This window comes from Lagopus muta, chromosome 15 (genome assembly GCF_023343835.1).
Source record: "Lagopus muta isolate bLagMut1 chromosome 15, bLagMut1 primary, whole genome shotgun sequence".
Lineage (NCBI taxonomy): Eukaryota > Metazoa > Chordata > Aves > Galliformes > Phasianidae > Lagopus > Lagopus muta.
Window position 1 is genome coordinate 2003768 of NC_064447.1, and position 23758 is coordinate 2027525.

The window sequence follows — 23758 nt, forward strand, 5'->3', positions numbered from 1 at the left end:
TGGCAATGTTTTACACCTTCAAAAACCTCCTTTCAAATTCTCCCAGGGGACCAGCTGACACTTTGCAAGATCATGTTTCCTTTCCTGCCTCCTTATCACTTCAAGCTGTAGAGCATCTCCTCTTCTAGACAGGCGTTTGAGGAAGCTGCGGTCCTATTTCTGATCAGTAATGTTTCCTGAAACGTTTTGCTGCCTCCAACCAAGCGGGCCAGCCTGCCATTGCTCTGTAAAGAACACACAGAGCCCTGAAATGACAAAACTCTGGGAAAGCCACATCCTGCATGGCCAGAGCAGCCAACATCTCCTGCAGGCTGTGCCGAATGGCTGGGTGCTGAAACCAAGTCATCCAAACCCTGCATCTGCCTTCACACCTGCTTTTATGCTCTCCTTTCCCATTCAGGATGTAACATTTTCAAAGGAATGGTGTTTCTCTCCCACCTCTGTTAATGTTATGTTTCCTTAGAGGGAACAGGAGACAAAAACATGATTTCTGCCCTCTTGCTGCGACGCACCAACCTGTTCCTACTTTGTGGCTCAATAGCGGTGCTCTTTCATGTTCTACTCATAGAAAACAGGTCAGTATCTTGGAAAGCAGCTTCCCATCCTTTCCTCTGCTGGGCAGCCCTGACTAGAATCTCCCTTCTCCAATATGCCTTGGTCTCCTGCCACCAGCTCCCCTTGGAACACTGCAGTTGTGGTAGGATACCTTTTCTCCAACCCAGAGGAAGCTCTCTGCAGGCATTCCCACTGCCCTGAAGCCCATCCGTTCCACTTTGCTGTTCTATCACCTACGTGGATGGGATGCTTGCTGCAAGGGCTGGCATTCAGCCCTCAGTTTTTCTCACTGGGGCTGTTCAGAAGGAAGTTCTCACTCCACAGAAGTTCAGTGCTGCTGATAGGAACCCGATCTCTGTGGTTAGAAATGAGTACAACCCTCAGGAAGGACGTCTGGTCTGTAGACACCATCCAGCTTCCACTTCACCCATTTCCAATGGCTTTTCCCTCTTTCTTCAACTTCCCTGCTTCATCTTTGGGTGTACATCGGGAAAAAAAAACAACAAAAAAACACCCCAAAACCAGCAGCAATTCCAGTGAGAGGTGAATCAGGAGAGGAAAAGAAGTTGTAGGGATTGCTCAAGGTGTTCTTATTCTCGTTTCCTTCATTACAAAAGCATCTGACCTCTGAAGAAGGTCTGTGGCAGTGGTCAGCCCTGCAGGGGCTGTCTCACACAGCAGCAAGAAGATGATGGCAAACCAGCATCACACAGACAGCCCAGCTCTTTCTGCACTGTCACACCAAGTCACTTCCCAGCTGTCTTTCACACGTGTTTAACAACCCTTGCAAGATCAGCATCGTTTAAACATTAAAGAGTCTCTTTAAAAATTCAGCAGCAAAGTTCACCCGGTTTTCAGAGCCATATTTAAAGCAGTGTAGAAGTGCACTTCTACTTTCTAGAAGTGGGCTCGTGTCCAGCCCGTGCATGGAGCTGTAAGAAGAGGCTTTGCAACCACACTGCCCTCCCCAGCGGTGCTCAGAAAAATATGTTCCCACAGTTTGCAGCTAGCATTTAACATAGCCCTGCTTGACAAAAGCTAAGCAGAAGTGGGGGCTGCTGCTTTCAGAGTCAGCAGAAGTTAAAATCCTGATGCTTTCTGCACTGAGGACACAGATCAGCAGCCCGTTCCCCAGCAGGCCCCATATCCTGCGGGTCCCTCGTGCTTTGCCTTCCCTGTGCTGCTTACATCAGCTGATGCTGCAAGTCTCTTTTTCTGGTGCAAAAGTGAGACGGAACGCCCTGCCAAGGTCGTGCAGTGAGGTGGTGGAGATCACTGACGGAGATGGAAGAGGAGATCTAATGAGCTCCAGTCCGGCACATCTTACAGCAGATTCGGTTACCTTAGCCATCAGACTGCAGATAAATAGTGTACTAATGGCTCTCTGCTACACTCACCTTTCAAGATAATGCCGAGGTGGCTGTCTGCCCAACCTCCCCATCCTGCAGCTGTTAAAATGAGGCAGTCATACCTAGTTTTGGTTTATTTCATTAGGGAACAAGGGATCCCAGCCCACAGGTAGGAACTGAACTTCTGCTTTGCGTAAGAAAAACACAAAATAAAGCCATCAGGACATGGGTATTTGACCCCCAAAGCTGCCAGGCCAACAGCTGACCCTGCTGGTACTCCTCAAATTCCATCTTTGTGAGCTTACACACAAGCAGTGTGTCAAACACTGTTATGTCCATTCACAGGGACTGCTTTCATCTCCCACAGTGGCTCATGAAACACTCATTGATCTACATTTTAACAGCTCGCTATGACCTGCAGGACTCATTTGTAAATGCCAAAGACACTCCCTGTCTTCGCTGCGTGCGGGGCTCTCTTACACAGACACAAAGTGTTGTGACAGCAGCAGATTCCCTTACAATTCCCTTACAAGCAAGCTATGATACTGCAAATGAAGACAGACTCCAGACTCTCTGACAATACCAGAGAGGCCTTGCATAAATAAAACGCATCCTGTTCAAATGAGATATTCTGTGACTGCTCTGGCTGTGCTTCGTCCCTTCACACATTGCCCTTTTTGCCCCTCATAAGTTGTCACCCTGCGATGCGCTGAGCTCTGCCTGATCCCACTTACCTAGGAGTAAAGCATGACACAGGTTTGTTATTCTGGGTCACTGAAATCAGCATCACCTCCAGGAGTGCATCTCCAGTCATGTTCTCTCCCAGCATTTCTCTGGAAAGGTAGCAGTTGGCAACAATGCTATTAATAGGAGAACGGAAAGTTTTCTGTGCTTGAAGCAATGGCGCATGGAATGTGAGGAGTTCAAAGAAAATGATGGAAAACAAACAATGTGGCTGCTTTGGAAAGCAGGCAAAGCCTGACACCAGGATCTCCTGTCTGATAGGAGCCTGTGTGGTTTCTTTTTCAGAGAGGTTGCCAGTAAGCTGGGGACACTGGATTGCATGGGCTTTGTGAAAGGTTAATGACTTCCCTGCTCTTTTGCAGGCATGCAGCTGAGGATACACAAAATACAGCAACCCTGGGTCAGAATCTCACTGTTTCCAATCTCTGCCACATGTGAGCACCAGCTGCGTTGTGGTTGGGCTTGGGCAGGCTTACCTCTGCCAGGCCATGACCCACTGCGAATATTTCACATGTAATCTTCTGGGGACATTAAAATACACATGGCTATGGAAGGAGCATCGAGTGCACTCTCTTTCAGAGCACAGAAACAAGCCCTGCTGGGATGGGACTGTTCCTGCTGCTCTATTCTGCTCCAGCCCTCAGTTCCATACTCACACTTTGAGAAAATCCCGTCATTATTGGCGTCGGTAGCAAAACCCCCATTGACTGCCACAAGACTCTTCAGGCCTTAATAATGTCAACAAGATTTGAAGGTGGAAGAGATGAAGCCACATCCGTTTTATCCTCTCCTTTTTCACTGCTGGCTCTTACACATTCCATAGCACGCTCCTTTGCTATTAAGTCTCAGGTGCAGGTGGTGACACACAGGCTGCTCCTTCCCAGAGCCACGTTGGTTCTGTGCTCTGGCAGCCGTGGAGAGCAGTGGATGGAGACATTGCCCTCCAACAGAGCCTGCAGCCCAACGCTTCTGAAGACGTGCTGCTGGGAGCAGATTGCATCTGCCACACAAACCCCATGGGGACAGGAGGTGCTTTCCCAGACACAGGGCAGACCAAACTGGTGAGACTGGGCTCGGCTCTGTGCACATCTTAGCTGTCTTATTGCAGCTTCCCCCTGCCTGTATAACGTGAGATGGGAACCAAGCCCTAGGGCTGAACCCACAAGAAACACCAGTAACTGCTCCTGAAACAGGAGCGCTAGGGAGCAAGCTGTGAACCACAGCACACACCAGCAAGATAAATACTGTTTAAAAGCAGCTCCTTCCTGGCTGTATTCTTGTGAGTGGTCCAAAGAACAATGTTTCCTTTTAAAAGAAGTCTTTTAATTTACATTCTGAGAGTTGTATTCAAAAAAGTCACAAGCTATGAAAGTAAATTCAATTGAAATTTCAGACTGGTTCTTTATCCGAGAAATTCCAGCACACAGTTCATTGTTTTAGCAGTGCAGAGACATCTGTGAGTACAGCAGGTATTAGTTACCATCATGATTTCTCCTAGGCCTGTACTGTAAGCTATAAAGGATGCCCTGAATCCACGCAAAGGAAAGCTAAAGTAACTGTAACTTGGTGTAACAACTAGAGTGCATTCCATTTGCCTGCCACTCCTGTATGTATCTTGCTGTCAGCTGCCAAAATACGGGAGTTAAAATGGCGTGGAGCGAGATATTTGTCTCCAAAGTCTCAGGGCACAGTGACTGCAAGCATAGCCTGCTGAGAAAGCCAGCACCTGCTGAGCAGTGCGTTCATTTTATTTGCCAGTGTTCACCTCAGATCTCTACCTCGTCCATTGCTAACCATGTGCAAGCTTGCATCGCACAGATCCAGCTCCCAGGTGATTCTGCAGGCTGTTATTGAGGTGTGTTTGCTATGTCTGGGCTCTGCAGAGAGCACTCAGTGCTCAGCAGCACGTGGGCACCAGGTGCACACAGACATCCCCAGCAGCTTGCTGGGATGCTGCTTCTGTTTCAAGCATCGCAGCTGAGTTAAGCTATACAAAAAGAATAAAAAGAGAAGTACCTATCCCAAGACAGCCAGCACGCTACGGATTCAGCTGCATCGACGACAGCCACTAAATGTGCTTTGGTTATTTGTATGAAATACCAAAAGGAATCTGAGTCCCTTGAGTAAGTCAGTGCTCCTCTTACTACCCAGGATCCAAGCTCTAAAAGGCTGCCAGTGAAATCCAGGCTTGTGTAACCTCTTGAGAATAGTTCTCCTATAAAGCTGCAAAACCAAGAGCAGATAGCCTTGTATGATAGCTCAGAGGTAGACGTGCAGGGGAGGCTGCTGAAAAAGTCTTGGGTAGCAGTCAGGAGGAATCAGTCTCACTTTAGAAAGCTTATTTCTTTCTCTGGGCTGCCTGGAAGCTGAAGCTCCTGCTGTGTGTCCTTGCCATCTCCCAGCACAGCAGCTGCATTATGAGCGGTCGCAGTTCTGAGCGTGAGCTGCTCGTGGGAGGTTTATGTTGGCTTTGCAGGCAGCTCCTTGGTTGGGCTCGGTGACTGCAGCTGGTCACCCTTGTTCTGGCTTGGAGGAGGAGGCCACGTGGTCTTCTGATGGAGATGGCTGAAACGAAAAAGTGTTTTTTGTAACTCGGGTGAAGGATACAAAAGATAGGATGAAGACTTTAGGATGAGAGGTGGTGGCTCTGTGTTGCATGAGGAGAGATTCAGGTTGGATAGTAGGACAAAATTGCTCTCTGAAAGAGTGGTGAGGCATTGGCACAGGCTGCCCAGAGGGTCACCATACCTTGAGATGTTCAAGAACTGTGGGGTTGTGGCACTGAAGGACACAATTATTGGGCAAGGTGGGATGGGTTGGACTTCATGATCTCAGAGGTCTTTTCCGACACAGATGGTTCTGTGTTGCTACAACTTGCTACTGACTAGGGAAAAGGGGAGGCCGTGGATCTCACGAGGCTGATTGTGCTGGCTATCTGCTTTGTCTGAAAATGATTTTCCTAGCCTCAAAATCGTGGATTTCAAACTCCTACTTTGTACCTAACTGCCTCCATGCTGGCAGACTCTAAGGTTCACTTGAGGTGATCAGTTAATACAGTTGACACAGACATTCAGGTCTCAAAAACATGCTCTTTCAGCAGATGCCTTCAGGACGTGGCTCTCTTAGATGTAATTCACTTCAGAGTTTTCAGGGAAACTCTTAGAACACTGAAGATCCAAACAGAGCCACACATGTCCTATGATTCTTGGCTGGAACTTCAGCACACCATAACTCCATGGTGTAACAGTTTCATGCATTCAGTGAGGATTTTTCCCATGCTCAGAGCTCACAGTCGTCTAAAAAGTGCCACAGAGCCATGATTTTCCATCTGGCCTGAAGGAAAAAGTGCATTTTAGATCCAGGAATTCACCCCATACTTTGCTGTGCTGGGTGAGAAGGCTCTTGCTGTCTAGCAGAGGACTTCCTTCTCTCTTATGACCACATGAAGGTCTCTGTCACATGATCTGGTTCAAAGTTGTTGAGGAAAAAATTTGAAGAGATAGGAGTTATGATGTAAAATGTACACAGCAAGATAGATTTTGATACCTACTCCTTGTAGTTTGGGAGCCCTTCAGCAGGCAGGCACTGGTCCCTGTCACACGGCGAAGCTGGAAGTGTAAAACCAAGAATAAGCAAAGGGTTGGAAAGGATGCCCAACACAAGTAACACTGCTACATCGTGGTAACACACACATAAATGACGCAGGCACTCTGGAAATGCTGACATGCTCATTTTTTCGAGTGCTTCTCAAAGGCTACCATTGTTTTCCTTGCATCCTGGGCTCTGAGAGGAGGCAATGCTGGAGTGCAGCACAGGAAAGGCTGTGGCAGTGTGCCCAGTTGGTGAATGGCATCAAAGAGCAAGGAATGGGCACACATTTGGGGCTGTATGCTCACCTGATCGTGACAACAGGATTAGAAGCTCATCTTTCGCATGGAAAGAGACAAGTAGGGTCAAATAACTGCTGCTAAGAAGCGTCTGTGGATCACAGCTGAGAACCTCGGGCTGGAAAGTTAATTCAGGTGCTTGGTGAATGATTTTCTCCCTTTTGCAGCCCACTGAGAGTGGAGAAGAGCCCAGGTTGCCAGACTTGTATACCAAGGAAACAGGGAGATTACTCTTCCCCTCTACTCAGCACTGCTGCACTCATGCCAGGATGGTGAATGAAGGTTTTGGTTCCCAGTTCAAAGCTGCTGAGAAGCTGGATAAAATTCAGCAAAAGCAGCCCTGGGGCTGAGAACCTGCAAGGGGAGCTCAAGGAGGGCTGAAGGAGATGAACTTATTTAGCCTGGCAAAGAGGAGGCTGAAAAGCAATCCCACAGCGCTCACTCCTACCTCAAGGGTAATTACAAAGACATTGAAGCCAAACTCTTGTTGGCAGTGGCAGACAACACAACTAGGGGCAACTGCCAAAGATTGCACCTTGGGGAGTTCAGACTAGACATTAGGAAAATCTTTTTCTGCATGGAGCACAATGCAGCTCGGGAAGACGTTCTCCAGAGAGGCTGCAGACCTCCATTTTTGGAGGTGTTCAAGATGCAGTTGGCTGAAAGCACTGCAGATCTGGTCTGGTGTGTTGGTCCTTCCTGGAACAGGAGATTTGACTGCTTATCTCAAGTACTTCCTTTCAGAGCGTTACTGTGATTCTATGAAACCATCCTCCTTACTCCTGGTTTCTTTGCAGGACAAGTATCTTTCCTCTGGTCCTGGGCACAAGCCACACTCTCTGACTCTTTAGACCACAAGCCTGATTGCCAGATCCATCTACAAATCATATGGGTATATAGAGGGCAATTACATCTCAGTCAGCATGAAAGAATCAGGAACATTCAAGGGAGACATAGCTGGTACAGCAAACAATTGGTGGAAAGTGTAATTAATGCTAACAATTAACATCATTGAGACTTGCTTGGATTTGGGTTTCTCCAGTCAGCTGAGTGCTTACCGTCCTTGTTGGAGAGCATTGGTGCTAGCAGCTCTTTAGCTTCTGATAGCAAAAGGTCAACAAGATCTGAAGATGGAAGAGATGTATCTGAGACTGCCTTTGTTTTATCCTCTTCTGTTTCACTGTTGACTCTTACAAATACGGAAAGTGCCATCAATACATCTATCATGGAACAATCATTGACAACCCTGGCCAGCTTCTTCTGAAGGACACCCTATGTGACTGCATTCAGAGGGCACTGCCCCTCCACTTCAGCATTACAGGAATCCCTTTCAGATTTGCTTGTGTTGTTACAGATAGAGATTTAGGATATACCAACAAAGTACTTTGTTGGAATTTCCATTTTGTTTAGAATTCCTCAAAACCTTATTTTCCTTCATTACTGTAGAAATGACCATCTTGAAAACCTCACCATTTTAAAGAACTGTTTCCCCTTACCATCACTCTTACAAATCAGCCTTTTTTAAGGGGCTGTTATTGCCAACAGGATCGTAACCTTTAAACAGGTGAACTGATTTAAAACAAAAGAAAGCAAAACATGACCTGACTTCCCATAATAGAATTCTGATACAAGGGTTAGAGGAGCCCTGACCTTCCTTTCTGCAACCATTCCTGAAGTCAAGAGTCATGTTTGCTCTTTGCTTCCACTCACTCTATCAGCTTCCACAGCTGCTGATAGAGAACTACATGGCCCTAAAGCCAAAGAGTGATTTATATTAGGAAAAGCAGGTGAGTCACAACTCTGCTTCACTCAAACAACTTGCTAAGGGGCTGTGCTAACAGGGGCAGCTTAACCACAGGAGTGCTTCACCTACTCATTTCCCCCCAAAACAGAGGCCAGCTGCCCCTAAAGTACCAACTCATCTGCAGCCCCCACAGCATCATTTCCCAATGGTTTCCTTCCCAAAGTGACAGCACAGGTCGGTTCTGTGCGAATCACCTTCCCCTGAGAAAGGTCAGAAAATGAAATGTTCCTGGTTTGCAGTTCCCAGAAGCCATCTCCTACCTTTTCTCATCCTGTAAGTGACTGGGTGTGCTCAGGACCTTGTGAACGTTCTGCCATAAAACAAAAACAAAACAAAATTAAAGGTTTCAGACTTGTAGGGACGAATAATTCCTGAGAACAAACCCCATGGGCTTCTGCTGCTGATCAGATTTAATATGACAGTAATCAGCTTCTGCTTATTCATTGCCCTTGAAGCAAATATCTCAAGGCCTTTTGCAGCACAGGCATGCACAGCCCATGCAAATACACAGACACTTCTAAATTATGCATTTTAATGCCAGCAGATAAAGTATACTGAACACAACATAAAAATACTCTCCCAAAGAGTGGCTTGGCAGCCTATATTTCAGCAAGCCCATGATCATCACTACCAAACAATCCCTGCTTTCTGAATGGTACCTACACGTGTAATTTCTCCCTGTGGTTAACGAATGCTCAAATACTACTGAGGGATGTATAACAAGGAGACATTTTGGCCCTGGAGATTAAATCCTGTGATTTTTGTCCCTTGGTCCAAGCCAAACCCACTTGCAAAGTCCAGCCTGAAACTTCACACAGCCCAGCTTCTGGTGCTGCACATCCAGAGGTGTTTAAATTCATAGAATCCTGGAATGGCCTGGGTTACAAAGACCCACAAAGCTCATCCAGCTCCAACCCTGCTGTGTGCAGGTCACCAACCAGCAGCCCAGGCTGCCCAGAGCCACATCCAGCCTGGCCTTGAATGCCTGCAGGGCTGGGGCATCCACAGCCTCCTTGGGCAACCTGTGCCAGTGCCTCACCACCCTCTGGGGGAAAAACTTCCTCCTCATATCCAACCTAAACCTCCCCTGTCTCAGTTTAAAACCATTCACTTCCTTTGTCTCCACTGTTGATTTCAAGAGCTCCAGGGACAAATTATTGCTAGCTGTAGCATTTGGAAGTCCTAATGCTTCCCATGCTGGCTGGTTTACTAGCTACACAAGCCTGTATTCCCACCACAGGCAATGAATTGGAAGAACAGACAATTAAAAGAAAGCTCTGGAAGAGTAAAACTGCTCCTCAAATTCATGCTTGCTGTGCATAGAAGCAACCAATGTGTTTCACACAAAGCTAAGGCCAAAACGCAAAATGATTCTGACTATCATGCCAGAGGACACGTGTGATGGGCCAGGCTCCATCATCTGCCCCACGCCATCACAGAGCTTGTGGGTACATGAGCATCTTTGAGCTCACTGCTCAGCTTCTCCTAACCAACACGCAGCGCCTTGTTAGAAGCAGAAGGAATAAAACAGCCTCTTGCTTATGGACCAGGAAATTAGTTGGACTTGCAAAATCCCTCATAAGGGAAGAGGCCACAGTGATGCCTGCAGCGCTGGTGGCAGCTCAGCACATCACCTGCACAAACAGGAGCAGTTTCCTATTGCAGATCTCCAGGCGCTTCCGTGAGACTTCGGATTTCCGTAACTGGCCATCAGCCAGGGACAGCTGTCTTTTCAGCTCCAGGATGTCCTCCTGTCCAAGAGAGAAAGGTGATGAGGACACTCCAGCCCCAGCTTTTGGAAATGCCAGCTTATGGCATTTGCTATGAAGAGAAAGCCACAGTTCTCTTGGAATGGACAGTGGGAACGGTACAGAAAACAGTGCACACCCAGAGGCAGCGCTGGCCTTGTAGAATACAGCAAGTAATGTACATATGCTACCATGATTTTCTCCTTTATAAGGAGGGGGTGGAACCTCCAGAGAAGGATCTGGAGTGTTGTTCAGTCCTGTCTGTGTGCGTCTGTATTCCCAGGCTCAGGAGTTTCATTACCTCTATCTCAGAGGCGTGTTTTGCTTTCTTCCCTGCCAGCTGCATCTTCAGTTCTGCAATTTCAGCTTCCAGCAAGTGGATCACTTCCTCATAGTCCTGCTCTGCACTGTGTGCCTGTCTCTGCACCACCTCGGCCATCTGCAGCTTGCTGTGCAGCGTCCGGTTCTCCGAAAGGAAGCCCAGGGCTTTCTGGAAGCAGTGAGAAGCAATGTGAATGCACTGCATCCCCTTTCTGGGTCAGGGACAACCTGAGGGTGCTTATGTTAAAAAGAATAAAGAAGAAAAAAAAAAACAAACCAACATTTTGTGCCACATCCAATGAGCCAGCTCTTCACTCACCTGGTTCAGCCTCTGGAGCTCATCTTCCATTGACTTCTTACTGTTCTCCACCTCTTTCAGGAGAGACTAAGGGAAATATTTTCACCAGATTAGAAGCAGCAAGTGGTAGGACATCCTCTAAAAGGGATCCTGGTCTTTTAGGAGGAGAGGAGAGGAGAGGAGAGGAGAGGAGAGGAGAGGAGAGGAGAGGAGAGGAGAGGTGTTTGGGGTCTATATGGAGGAGAGGTCCCACCTTCAGCCTTCGGACTTCTTGTCGCAGGTCAGTCATCTCCAGCTGCAGTTGCTCCATCTCCTCATTGCCGTTACAGCTGAGTGAGTCAAGGGTCTGCAGGCAGAGGGCAGAGGACAGGCAGCTTTAGGCACCACTCAATCAAAACCAGCAAGTTGTGTTGCAGGTGCATTGCTTTCCACCCCTAGAATAGCTATAAATTGAACTAATATGGAAAAGGAGATGGCATTTGTAGGAAGAAGATCAAAAGGAACACTAAATAATTCAACTGAAGGCTTCCCCTCCATCCCAGTATTTGAGTCTCTGATCCCTGACAGACACAGAGTAGCTGTTCTACAGTGAATTTTCACTTTGAGCCAAGCAAAATGAGTTGGAATGCATTAATTAAGGCTGGTTTTCCTTCTGCATCACTATGACTGACACAGGCTGCTGCTTTCACATCACCCCATAGGAGCTGTTGTTTCTTTATTAAAAGAGATGAGCCTGCTACACAGTTTCATGGAATTTGATCACAGAATCACAGAATGCCCTGGGTTGCAAAGGACCACAATAATCACCCAGCTCCAACTCCCTGCTGTGTGCAGGTCTCCAACCAGCAGCCCAGGCTGCCCAGAGCCACATCCAGCCTGGCCTTGAATGCCTGCAGGGATGGGGCATCCACAGCCTCCTTGGGCAACCTGTTCCAGTGCCTCACCACCCTCTGGGGGAAAAACTTCCTCCTCATATCCAACCTAAACTTCCCCTGTCTCAGTTTAAAACCATTCCCCCTTGTCCTATCACTACCCACCCATTTGAACAGCCATTCCCCCTCCTGTTTATACGCTCCCTTCAATCATTGGAAGGCCACAGTGACGTCTCCCTGGAGCCTTCTCCTTTCCATGCTAAAGAACCACGGTATGGTTTGGTTTGGAAAGGACCTCACAGCTCATACAGCCCCATCCCCTGCCATGGGCACATTCACCTCCCATAGATTAGGCTGCTCAGTTCCTCATCCATGGCCATGGACACCTCCAGGAATGGGGCACCCACAGCTTTCTGGTCAGCAGTGCCAGCATCTCACCACCCTCTAGGCCAAGAATATCCTCCTAATACCCGACCTAAATCTTCCACACCCAGCCCTGCACAGCCTCACATCAGCTCCTCAGGAGCAGGGCTGAAGGACACGCACTGACCGGGGAGTGGAACGCTGACGTATCCAGCAGGCTGGCCACCTCATGCTGCGTGAAGAGCACAGAGCTGGAGTCCAGGCCAGCCTCATCCAGCTCGTCCTGCATCACATCCCTGAGTGCTTGGAGGAGATCTGAGGCAAAAAGGCAGGAGACAAATGCAAGAGCTTGGGGAAACCCATTGGCTGCCAAGAGCGGGTTTAGAAACACTTATAAAAATACATATCCTGAATATATATATAATTTAGAATCATTTGTTGGAACACCGTGGTTCTCAGAGTTCCAAACATTTGAACCCAAAGCAGCATTTCCCTGCCCCACATCATCCACATGCCTGCTGGTGTTCCTCCAGCCTAAGCAATGCAATCCAGATTGATGGCTTCAGCACTTGGGAGAAGCATCGTATTGATGGGTGTGAACACCAAGATTTGGTCTGCAGTCAGGTGCAGTGGGGAGGAGGCACCTTTGGTGTCTGCTACTCGTTATAACTGCTTTCAGGCTACATCAGGGCTCAAATGAGTGTTTCTGCCCAGCCTGCTGCCTTCCAACAGCTGTTTCTCTCCTCTTTCAGCCATCACCAAGGCTGCACAGATACTAAAAGCCCACGGGGAGCTGCCTGCTCACCTCCATAGGCCACCGTCCCCTGCGAGTCCGTGGTCAGGCTCTGCCGCAGCTGCCTCTTCTTCTCCTCTGTCACCTCCAGGCCGAGGTACTGCAGAACCTGCCTCAGGAGCAGCAAGCACTTAATAGAAAAATACTAAATAGAAAGAATGGTTTGAAACATGTGCTGGGAGCACACGGTGCTGGGTTTCTCCTGGAAGTGGCTCCAGGCACCAGCTGCTGCGGGAGCAGGGTTGGGCTGGATTTCCAGTCTCTCCTTTCCTACAGCTGCACAGCAATGCCTGTTCCAGGAGATACATTCACGACTCTCCAAGAGCATTTTATGCAGATGGCAAACAGATTTGCAGCTATTTAATGGGCAGGAGCTTTATTAAATGCTTGGAGTTCTTTCTCTTGCAGCCTGAACCGTGCTTGGGATTGAGAGAATAAAAACTATTCACAGCATATTTCCTGAGGCAAGAGGAGACATTCAAATACTTTCCCTCTTCACTGCACCTATTGCTCTCATTACGAGGATGCTCCTGCAGATATTTATCAACCCAAGCCCTGGGCACTGCACAGAGGTGGCTAAACCTGTGCAAACACCACTTTGGTGCCAGAGGCAACAACTAAAAGGCTTTAAAAGACAAATTCCAGCTCAATTGAGAAGCTGGGAATGAGCTGGGATTGAAGTTAAAGCTGCACCCTTGTCTCCTGCTGAAGGGTCCCACACTCCTCGTGGGTGCCCCCACCGTGTCCTGGTGTGCACAGTGTGCACCCCTACCAGAGCTACAGCAGCCACCTCTTCCAGCAACGGATTCTGGAAGGGGATGCCAAGCACCCGAGCTCCTCGTGTTGTAGAGTCTGGTTTACAGGCAAGGGCAATCCTAAATCCCTGTCTCAGAGAACAGGAGGTGGGATAGAGGAGAGGATGGGATGGAGGAAAAGGGGATAGGGGAGAGGATTGAGTATGGAATGGGATAGAATGGGATGGGTTGGGGGAGAGGATAGGGGTTAGAGGGTAGGACAAAGGGTAGGATAGAGGATAGGATAGGACAGAACAGAGGACAGAGGATAAAGGTAAGGATGGAATGGGATGGGGAGAGAATAGGGGATAGGATAGAGGAAAGGAAGAGGCAGAGCATAGAATAGGACAGAATAGAGGATAAGGAATAGGATAGAGGATGGGATGGAACAGGATGGGATATGGTGGGATGGGAGAGAGAATAGGAGATAGGATAGAGGATAGGAAGGGACAGAGCATAGAATAGGACAGAATAGAGAACAGAGGATAAGGGATAGGATAGAGGATGGGATGGGAGAGAGAATAGGGGATAGGACAGGGGACGGAGGGCAGAGGATAGGATAGGGACTAGAAGAGAAGAAGGGAGAGGAGGAGAACTGTGGGTTTAGGGTAACTCAGCAGCCCGTGTGCGGGCAGGAGCCCCGCGCTGCCGGGCGGTGGCAGCAGATGTTCGCCGGAGCCCCGCACTGCTGAGCTCTCCCGCACTGCTCCTGAAAAAGCAGTGCCCAGAGGGGAAAAAGAGGCACCTGCACCCCAAAACCAGAGCGGGGAGCACGGCCTCCACGACAGACAGCGACAGACAGCCGAGGGAAGGCATTGCTGGGGGCTCTGGGGCTGCGTGCAGCACTGGGAGGGGGCCCAGAAGAACCAAAGTTCTTCCAGCCCCTCTGGGCACACAGCTGGGATGCTCAGCGCTCCCTGCTCTCCCTTTGCAGCTCCTAGAGCTGGACACAACCTCCAGCAAACTCAACTGAAGAGTCGAGATGCAGGGCTTTTCCAGAATCTTCAGTAATGATCGGATTGATTAATTGCAGCACGTGAGCAGAGCAATGGCACCATGGAAATCAGCACTTTGAGCTCCGTGTACCTGGGCTGCTGCTGTCCCTGGAGGGTTCAGGTGAGAGCAGAGGGGACTAAGGCTGCAGCAGCCTTTGTGCAGGATGGTGTGTGCTGCTTAGAGCACTGATCAGGCACAGCAGCTTTATTCTGTGCAAACAGCCAGGCTGATTCCCTACAATCATTTCTATTCCATTTTGCCATTTTTAATCCCTCTGGAAAGCAAGTGACACAGTGACCTCAATGCTAACACCTGGTGCAGCCCTCCCATGCCCAAATGCAATATCAATGCAAAAGGGAAAGCTCTCAAACCATTCCCAGCTCAGCACCAAGTTTTGCTGCGTCTGCTCTCAGCTCAGGGCCAGATTCCTGCAGCAGCATCCCAGGCAGCGTGCAGATCACCCACCCACCCTTAATTAGTATTCAGCATAGGGAGGGACTGGTGGCACATCCATGGGTGTTTTTCTGCACAGAGCACCCCAGGAGGACGGGGAGGAGATGTCACTTTGGGACCATGCACTCACCAGCTCCAGCTTGCCATCCTTGAGGCGAATGTGGGGATCCAGTGCTACTTTGGGTTTGGAGCCTGTGGCTGCTCTCAGGCTGGGGGCTGAGCAGGGTGCTGAAACACCAAGGGGAAATGTTAATGGAAGGGGGCTTGGGTAGAGGAAAGAAGTGCCTGCAAAGCACCGTTCAGGTTATATAAAGTAGAATGTGCATGCAGCAGAACACAACTGAAGAGCAGGATTTGTTAAATGTGGTCCCAGGCACCGGGGGGGATGGCAAACCCCTACTAAATGTGGGCTTCCTCATGGTTTAAAATGGGATGCTCTACCTGAGGACCACAGACTGCCAAAATGCCACTGAGGAACTTTCCAGCCATAAGTTTTTGGATTCCTGGGGTCTGTAATTGTGGTGATATGTTTAAAAGAAGAAATAAATCTACCTGGATCTTGTCTAGGCTAATTGGTTAAGCAAAACCAAAAGCTAAGGAGCAAAGTTGTATGATTGGAAGCCTTGGCTTTTCACAACTCTCATGGGATTAAGCAATGTGGGAAAATACCAATGCAAGACTTCTTCTCTCCCCAAGACTGCAAAAAGCCTTGGGCTCCTTTCCCAGGCTGCCCAGGCAGGATGTTGGGGTGGGAGCTGCATGCACTGCAGCTGAAACGTTCCTGTGAGAGGAGAAAAGGCAGCAGCTGTGCAGGTTGGAGCTACCTCAAGTTGGAGAGAACCCTCTGCTGACAGCTGGCTGCTCCCTGCAGGTGCCGTTACCAAAGCACAGCAGTGATACAGGGCCCAGGTAACACTGCCATGGCACTTGTGCTTCTCCATCCCTGGGGAAACCCCACAATTAACCCTGGGAGAAGCTCAGGGTGGCTCTGCTCATCCTACAGCATGGCAATCCCTCATCGTGCCAGCAGCACGGGATTCTCCCAGGGACCAATTCTTCTTTCCTGCCTGAGATCTGCTTTACAGCCTGGGCTCCCATCCCTGGCCCAGCCCTTCAGTGATGCCCGACAGGCACACACACCTCATCCTAATCCCAGGATTCATCTGCTCTGCTAATGGCAGCAGCTGGGAAGCAGGAAGATGTAACACATGGGGATTGGCCACCTGCACTTCACTCCCCAAGTTCAAGGGCAGAGCTGTTACCTCTGAGCATGGCTGATCAGGATTAGCTCAGCGAGGCTCTGCTGTCAGCTCTGGACATGCGGATATCCAGGGCGTCTGCTGGTCTCCCACCTCCAGGCAGTCCTGTCCTGGGCTCTGAGCATGGCTTGCTGCTCTTTCAAAGCCACTTGTCTGCTTTCATGGGTGACAACACCAACACAAAGCCTTCCTGGCACTCGGCATGAAGCAAACGTGTAATAAAATCCCCCAGCTAAGGCAGGAAGCAATTAGGTCATTGCTATTTTGCTGGATTGCCTCCATGGCCTGGGGAGGTTTTCTCCCCATCACGGAAAGCAATGCCTGCTGGTTGTGGCCACACAAAAGCCTCTCTGAAACCAAGATTGTGCCTGCTCGGGACTCACTGCCATGGTAACAAAGCCCACCTTTCCGGGCAGAAGTAACCTCTGAACCACAAGAATATATGGGATCTTGTGAAAGTAATCTCCCCAGACCCAGAATCATTTGAGCTTTCCTGTGATTCCTTTATGGAAAGGTGAATCTGCATGGGGATCTGAGCTCAGCCCCCCACTGCCAGCCCCCTGGGGACAGCATGGGGCTGTGCCACCAGGTTACCAGCTCACAGAGGGCTCAGAGCATGGGGAGCATGACAAAGTAAGCAAAAATAAAGCTTGGACATAAGAGAAACCTGACAATCTCATCTAGAAGCAACTTTGATTTGAACACCTGAGAGCAACCTGAATGCCTGCACAGTGTTGGGGACTGCCATCTGCAGTGCAACTTTGTGGAACTCGCCTTTTTGCTGTGCTGTGTCTCCATGTATCAACTCTTTGTTCATTCCCATCAGAAGGGAATGCTGCCTGCAAGGATCTTTTTCACCTGGGCAAAGGTGCTGCTGCAAACAAACCCATGGGACAAGCACTGACTTCTGTTGCCTGTAGGAGACAGCACTCCTCCAAACCTCTTAGAAAAGACTTTTGCTATTGTGGATAATAAATCAATATGGGCATAACCACCTTCCCTATGTCCTATTGGGATGAGTGTCATTATCACAACATCAGATTCCACTACAGCAATATAATTATTGCTGTAGAAATGAATCTCATTGTCCTCAGCACCGAGGAGCCACAGCTGTGCTTGGGACCAACGCAGACCCAATGAGGAGCAGGACTCTTACCTGAGACAGTGAGCTCTGGTGGGCAGATATCTGGTGACAAAGAAGGCACAGGAAAATGGTTTTCATGTCTACTCTAGAAAAAGAAGACAAAGAAGGCATAGAAAATCGCTGAGCATAATCTGGTGGTGTAAACAGAGAGCAGAGGAGCTCAGGAGAGAGCAACCCAGCTGTCCCTGAGCCATCCCAAAGTATCTGCACACAGAAAATGTGAGTTCATCGTTTCTCTAACTGCAATTGAGAGCTGAGGATGAATTTGGCCTGCTGAGCTTTCTCCATAGGGGTTCTCCTTAAGCCTCTGCACTCAGGACACCAGTGAGGTCCTCATTCTGACCGTGCTCACCCCAAACATAACTCAGACCGATGTGACAGGAAGCAGAGATGTGTGCCCACCCTTTCTCAAGTAGCAGCTCGTGGGCTGAAGCCTGAGGATGAAGGGAAAGGAGCCACAGCCCAGCTGAGCTGAGACTTCATTAGGAGTTCCATCTTTTAGCAACAAAGTGAGGAAAGGAGAAATTTAATTCCAGCCAGCAGTTTATTTCACATACACAGAGAATTACACAAGCTGAATGATAAAGGATCTCTCCATACTACTCAGCTGTGTATATTTAGGCTAAGGCTGGCTTTCATAAGCAAGTCTGCAGCTTGGCACAGCCAAAGGCAACATGTGCTTGGCATTCTTGCAAGTCTGTGTCTCCACAGGGTCCGGAAAAGAGAACCTTTTGGGAATGATGCTCATACAAAAGGAAACACCATCCAGTCTTCTCTTATGGCGTTAGAGGTGGAAAAGGGCGGGCGACACACCAGGCATTGCAACAATCCAGGAAAGGAATGCTAACTGCACACAGCCCAGCCACAGGCCTAAATTATCGTGGGGGTTGCATGTTTCAATCCTGTATCACTGTGCGCAGCTCCAGCCCTCACCTCTGCAAACACAGCAGAGAGCAAGGAAGCGTGAGCCTGTCTTATCATTAGGCTGGCAAGGAGTAGACATGGGCTGCTTAGGAATGCTACAGGTTCATCCTCATCAGAGGTCTTTAAGAACAAAGAGTTGTTGCTGCCTTAGGAAGGAAACTAGATCAAACCAACTCTCGTAATCCCTTCCAGCCCTATGGCTGCTGGGGAATGAGATGCAGGTTGCTATCCAGGTCGTATTGTTTTTTAAACCTGAGACTCCTGAAACAGGATGGAGGCTCTGGAGACAAAGCTCCTGTCATTTGCCCTAAACCCAAGACAGAAGACACAATATTTCAGCTTTAAAATACCCGATTGCAAAACAGAGCCGTATACGCCAATGCTACAGGCTGTGCACGGTCCAGGAATAATAGTATAACGTCCCCAAAAAAGGGGCCTTTTTGATGAAAGGAAGATCACAGGACTGTGGTTTGTGGTCTCAGACCTGAATGTTCAGCCTACCTCTGGGGACCTCACGTGGACCTTCAGTCTGCAGGAGCTCAGCCCATTTCCCACAGCCTTTGGTGGTGGCGATGGGATGCTGTTATGAGCTGACAGTCCGGGATGTAACCGTCCCCTTCCAGGAATAAAGGCCACTTCTGTGTTTCCCTCATGTCTGAAATGAACAACAAATAGAGAAATATTTCAAGAATGAATAAAGTATGGCTGAAATTTGTAGAACTTTTGTGCCCGTGTTTCTTTCTCCAGGCCAATCTCACTTAAGCCAATGGAATCCACGCCAGTGTGGTGGGATCTCCACCAGCTGGGTTGTTTGTTGGGGCTGAAGTTCTATAGAGCAACCCTGTTGGGCAGTGATGGGGGATATTGCACTGGCAAGGTCTGTGTTACACTTTGGGTGGTCCAGGCTGTCAACATTTCTTTTACCACAGCAACCTTGAAGTGCCATTCAAACAAAAAGAGCATCCTGCTTCCTGAAGCCAAAGGTTGGCAGGACATTGTTTCTCCCCAGGACTGTTACACTGTGATGATAACAGGAGATGTACTGCATGCCTACCTGAATTTGGCTTTTGCAATAATTTTTCTGGCCTCTTCCAGTGTGCTGCCCACCAAAGAATCTCTGTTGATAGCAATGAGTTGGTCACCGGGTCGGAGCCGACCGTCCTAAACAAAGAGAAAGAGCACTGGGAAAGAATGTCCCTCTGCCCAACTCCTTCTCCTGCAATACAAATCTCCATTAGTCCGTGCCATGCATTATTCATCCCTCTGTTTCAGAACAGCTGGAGCTTCTAGAAGTCATCATTCAAAGGCACTGAGGGTTCCTACACTGACTTACCTTGTAGCAGTCACCATCTGGTGTAAGTTCTTGGACGTAAACCATGGGACCATCGGGCCTGTTGGCTCCACCACTGACCGTCAGCCCTAAGCCAGAGGACTTTGCTATAGAAATGCTCTGGATTCCTGATTCAGTGGAGTAGCTGCAAGGCAGAGAGGTTAGCGAGTGACTCGAGGTGACCTGGTTTATTTCCCCACGTCTCTAGACAAACTCTGCCTGGTTTTCTTTACGCATAGGGTCCTCCCAACTTCTCCTGATCTTTTCTGCCTCCGCATCTCTTTATCATAGAATCATAGAACAGCCTGGATTGAAAAGGACCACAGTGATCATCCAGTTCCAACCCCCTGCTATGTGCAGGGCCGCCAACCAGCAGCCCAGGCTGCCCAGAGCCACATCCAGCCTGGCCTCAAGTGCATCCAGGGATGGGGCATCCATCCACCCTGCATGTAAGGGAGGAGGTGATGACTCCAGTTTCTCAGCAGACACTGTTTATCATTAGGAAGATAATTGCCTTGCCTAATCCTGAACATGGGGAATACCTGTTTTCATTTAAAGAAATGTGCTTTTAAAGACAGAAGAAACTAAGGGCTTAGCTAGTATAGATTTGGCACCCTTGTGCCCAAAGCACACAAAGAATTAATGAGGTTATCATTCAAAATCCAACCTAAATTACCAGACAGGTTAGCTAACTACTAAACATCCATAGCAGGAGTCACAGTGAAGCTCACAGCTGACTTGATATCTCAGCCAAGTTTGGCCTCAAAGCCTTGCAAGGTGCCCTGAGAATCAGGCTCTCAAACACCTCCGCAGCAATAACAGCCACACAGTAAGAGTGCTTAGGAACCCCACAGTGTGCTGCTGTGCTCTGGGCCAACAGCAATCCGTGCCTCAATGCACCACGCACCTTAAAATACAAAAAATCACTGTCCTAAGAAATGCAGAACCCCCAGAGGGGGTTAATGGAGGAGGGAAGATGCCTGCTTTATCCAAACCAGCTGCCAAGGAGATGAGCTGGCCTCTCCTCTGAAAGGGTCTCTCACTCTGTGCAAGCAGCTTAAACCTCTGGTGCCAAATATTTGTGCTCTGCAAATCCCTAATAAAGGGCTGATATTTAGCAAGAGGATTTACTGGTTCTGCAGCAAAGCCTGATTCTCTGCAGCAGCAACTCGACTTGTTTACAGTGTCAAAGGAAGAGGAGCTGTGGGCCCTGGGGACGAGAGGTCCCAATTCCAGCACTGCTGACACCCTTCATGTTGCGCGTCTCTCAAAGGTCAACCCCACGCACCCTGGAGAGGAGACTCGGCCAAAAACAAGCTCTGCCTGCCCAAACCTCTGACCCTGCGAAATATGAAAGGGCCAGATGACCACATGAAAACACACACTCCAGGAAACGCTCCCAAGGCCAAAGGACGAGGTGTCTGCAGTTGGCCACGGCTCACGGCAGCGCGCAATGCTCTCGTTGCGCCGTGTCGGTGTGCCAGGAGCAGGACAGTGGGAAATGTGCTCTTCAGGCACCTCCTGATGGTACTGGGGGCCTCACAGAGGTGCTCAGTGGGGTTTGGGGAGGCAGTGGGTACCATCCTCATGGTTGGTGGGAAGCCACAACTTCTCCCCACATCTCAGAGAGGAGGAAGATGTGTGGTTGCGTGGTTAACCAGGACCCAAATGTGTTGACCATTTTGTTGAGGAAGCTTTTCAGCTTTTGGGGTACAGGTTTGCCAGGAAGAGGAGAGCTGTTGCTGTGACAAGAACAGCAAGGTGACACTCTGGAATGGATACTGAAACAGTAAGCCAATGTGGTGATGCAATAGCATAGCAGACATAAGGATTAACAAGCCATCCTTTGAACACTGTATTCAAATTCTGTTTTTCCCTCTAAAACAAAGTTAGACATATGGTGGCATCTTTCTGACAGCAAGTGGTCTGGAGCTCCTCACTTTTTACTGTACACATGTCTCCTTAAAGAAACCATGTCCCAACAACTTACTACCAGCTGCTCATGAAAACCAGTGCATCCAAGCCTTTAAAAACCTGGCAGTGCGAGGCTAATGGTTGGACTCAATGACCTTAGAAATCTTTTCCAACCGAAATGATTCTATTCTATGATGCTATGAAAAGCACCACAGGCACCTTGCCCTGCTGACTTGTGAGAGCAGATCACAGTGGTGAGTGGGTCACTGCACCATGGCACCCTGGGGCCTGGCTGTACGTACTGAGTGTGGGGTGCATGCGCCGGGTTGCCGATGAAGGGGCCGTGGGAGCTGGCTGGGCTCAGCAGCAGCGGGCTCTGGGAGCGCGAGGAGGAGCCTGAGGATGTGCTTTCCAGGTATCGACCTGAACAGCAAAGTCACAATCAGTTCAGGGAACAAAAATTCACCAATACCACCCTCCTGCTTTGCTCTACTGCCAGCAGCTGGTAGTGGCTGGCTTTCAAGCTCTTGGGGAAAACCACATAGGACAGATAGATTGCTTGTGGAGAGGAAGCATTCAGCATCCTCAGCACAAGTGCAGCATGGGGCTGTCACCCCGCTGTCTGCCACAGGGAAAGGGCTGCCAGCCTTCTTGTGGCATGCCAACCCAGAAAGACATCTATCCCCATGCATGTGTGACTTGCCATAATGGCACCTGGCTTAGCTTAACCTTGTCCCTCATTAAGCACTTTCCCTTTGCAGATGACAGGTATTGCTGGGATTACCGGACCAGCACTTCAGTTGAGTCCAGGTATCTGGAAAGCTGTTATGGCCCCAGCTCAATCCTCCCAGAATTTACAAAGCAGGTGCTGACTTGCTGCTTCATTCTGCACAGGCAAAACCAGCTGTGCCCTGTGTGCCCTAGGAGATCATTTCCTTCAAGCCTTCACCCAAAGTAAATCAGACTAGAACACATCCAAAATAACTCTGAGACAAAGAAAACTCTCTTGGCAGAAGGATGAAGGGCAGCCATGGAGCTGCTGGCACTGGTACTCACTGCCACCATGCAGGACTGGTGAGCTCCGTGCAGAGCCGGTGTTGCTCTGGGAGCCAAACTTCTCCAGCAGCTCAGAGAACTCCCTCCTGGAAAGCAAAACATGGAATGGGTCAGCAATTGCTGCTCAGAAGAGTTTCCCACCACGCTGTATGACAGCAGTGCCCTCACGCAGTGACTTATTACCAAGCCCACAGGGCTGGCTCCCTCCAGCACTGAAGGACAGGCAGAGATTTCTCACACCTAAACCCTGCAATCTCAAGAGGTTGCCTTTGTTAATGCTTTGCTGCCAGGCTGAGTTTGACAACACCTGTAGGTCCTTGCTGGGCCATGACTGCTCATGTATGAGAGATGTTGCTTCGCGACCTTCCTTTCAGCAAGTAGAACGTGTTGAGTTCTTAAGCTATTAAGACCCACCATTAGCCAGGTTTACCAGCTCTTGCATCATTTCTGTAATCCTTCTTTGAGCTGCTGTGAGCCTCTCACATCCCTTTGGACGAGGAGGCACAGAAAGGGGATGCTGGGGTCAAGCACCATCCTCACGCACCCATCCATGCTGTGTCTGCTCTTTGGGCAACGCAGCTGCCGTTGCTCTGCTCCTGTGCCATCCTCTCCCTTCATAACCCAACGCTTCCCAGCCAAGCCAACCTTCACTCAGTGAGAAAAGTCCCAAGGCTGACTCATTTCTTCCGGGTGTCATTACAGACAGAGGAGAGACCCTGAAATTGGTGCTTCTGTGGCAGTGGCAGCGTTAGGTGTCCGCTTTGAAGGCAGGAGGGAATCCCCACGGGAAGGCGGCCGGCTGACAGCACAGCCACATGAAAAGCTGAGCGATGAGCAGACAGCTCTCACAGCTGACAGCCAGTCCTGCCCAGGACACAACCTGCAGGAAAGCCACTGCAGCAGCAGTTTCCTCACTGAGCAGCCTGCTCTTGCACACCGACAGACGTTGTGTCATCGGCATGCTGTGCTGGGGAGGTGTTACGTGTTATTGGCCAGGTTAGAGTCAACAATATAAAACGATGAGTGAATCATCAGCTCCTTGGGATCCTGCTGGAAGTGCTCTCAGTAATTTAAGTCTTCCCATTAACAACCAGCTCTTTAACTAACATCAAAGCACAACGTCTGCCTTATCTCCTATTGCCATCAAATGTATG

At 49.2% G+C, this 23758-nt stretch overlaps 1 protein-coding gene across 1 annotated transcript in view; it reads right to left on the reverse strand.

Annotated features, from left to right (window-relative positions):
• Nucleotides 1-3411: 3411 nt before the first annotated feature.
• The window catches only part of LOC125700639 (syntaxin-binding protein 4-like), a 30266-nt gene continuing 9919 nt past the window's right edge, over nt 3412-23758 (reverse strand). Inside the window, 17 exon segments of the mRNA XM_048961618.1 lie at nt 3412-5213; nt 6199-6256; nt 7594-7724; nt 8600-8649; nt 9974-10090; nt 10389-10577; nt 10728-10793; nt 10960-11052; nt 12129-12256; nt 12747-12843; nt 15108-15205; nt 17393-17465; nt 18806-18959; nt 19359-19465; nt 19638-19779; nt 21851-21971; nt 22605-22690. Coding sequence (XP_048817575.1) covers nt 5108-5213; nt 6199-6256; nt 7594-7724; nt 8600-8649; nt 9974-10090; nt 10389-10577; nt 10728-10793; nt 10960-11052; nt 12129-12256; nt 12747-12843; nt 15108-15205; nt 17393-17465; nt 18806-18959; nt 19359-19465; nt 19638-19779; nt 21851-21971; nt 22605-22690 — 1816 coding nt within the window. The 3' untranslated portion in view covers nt 3412-5107.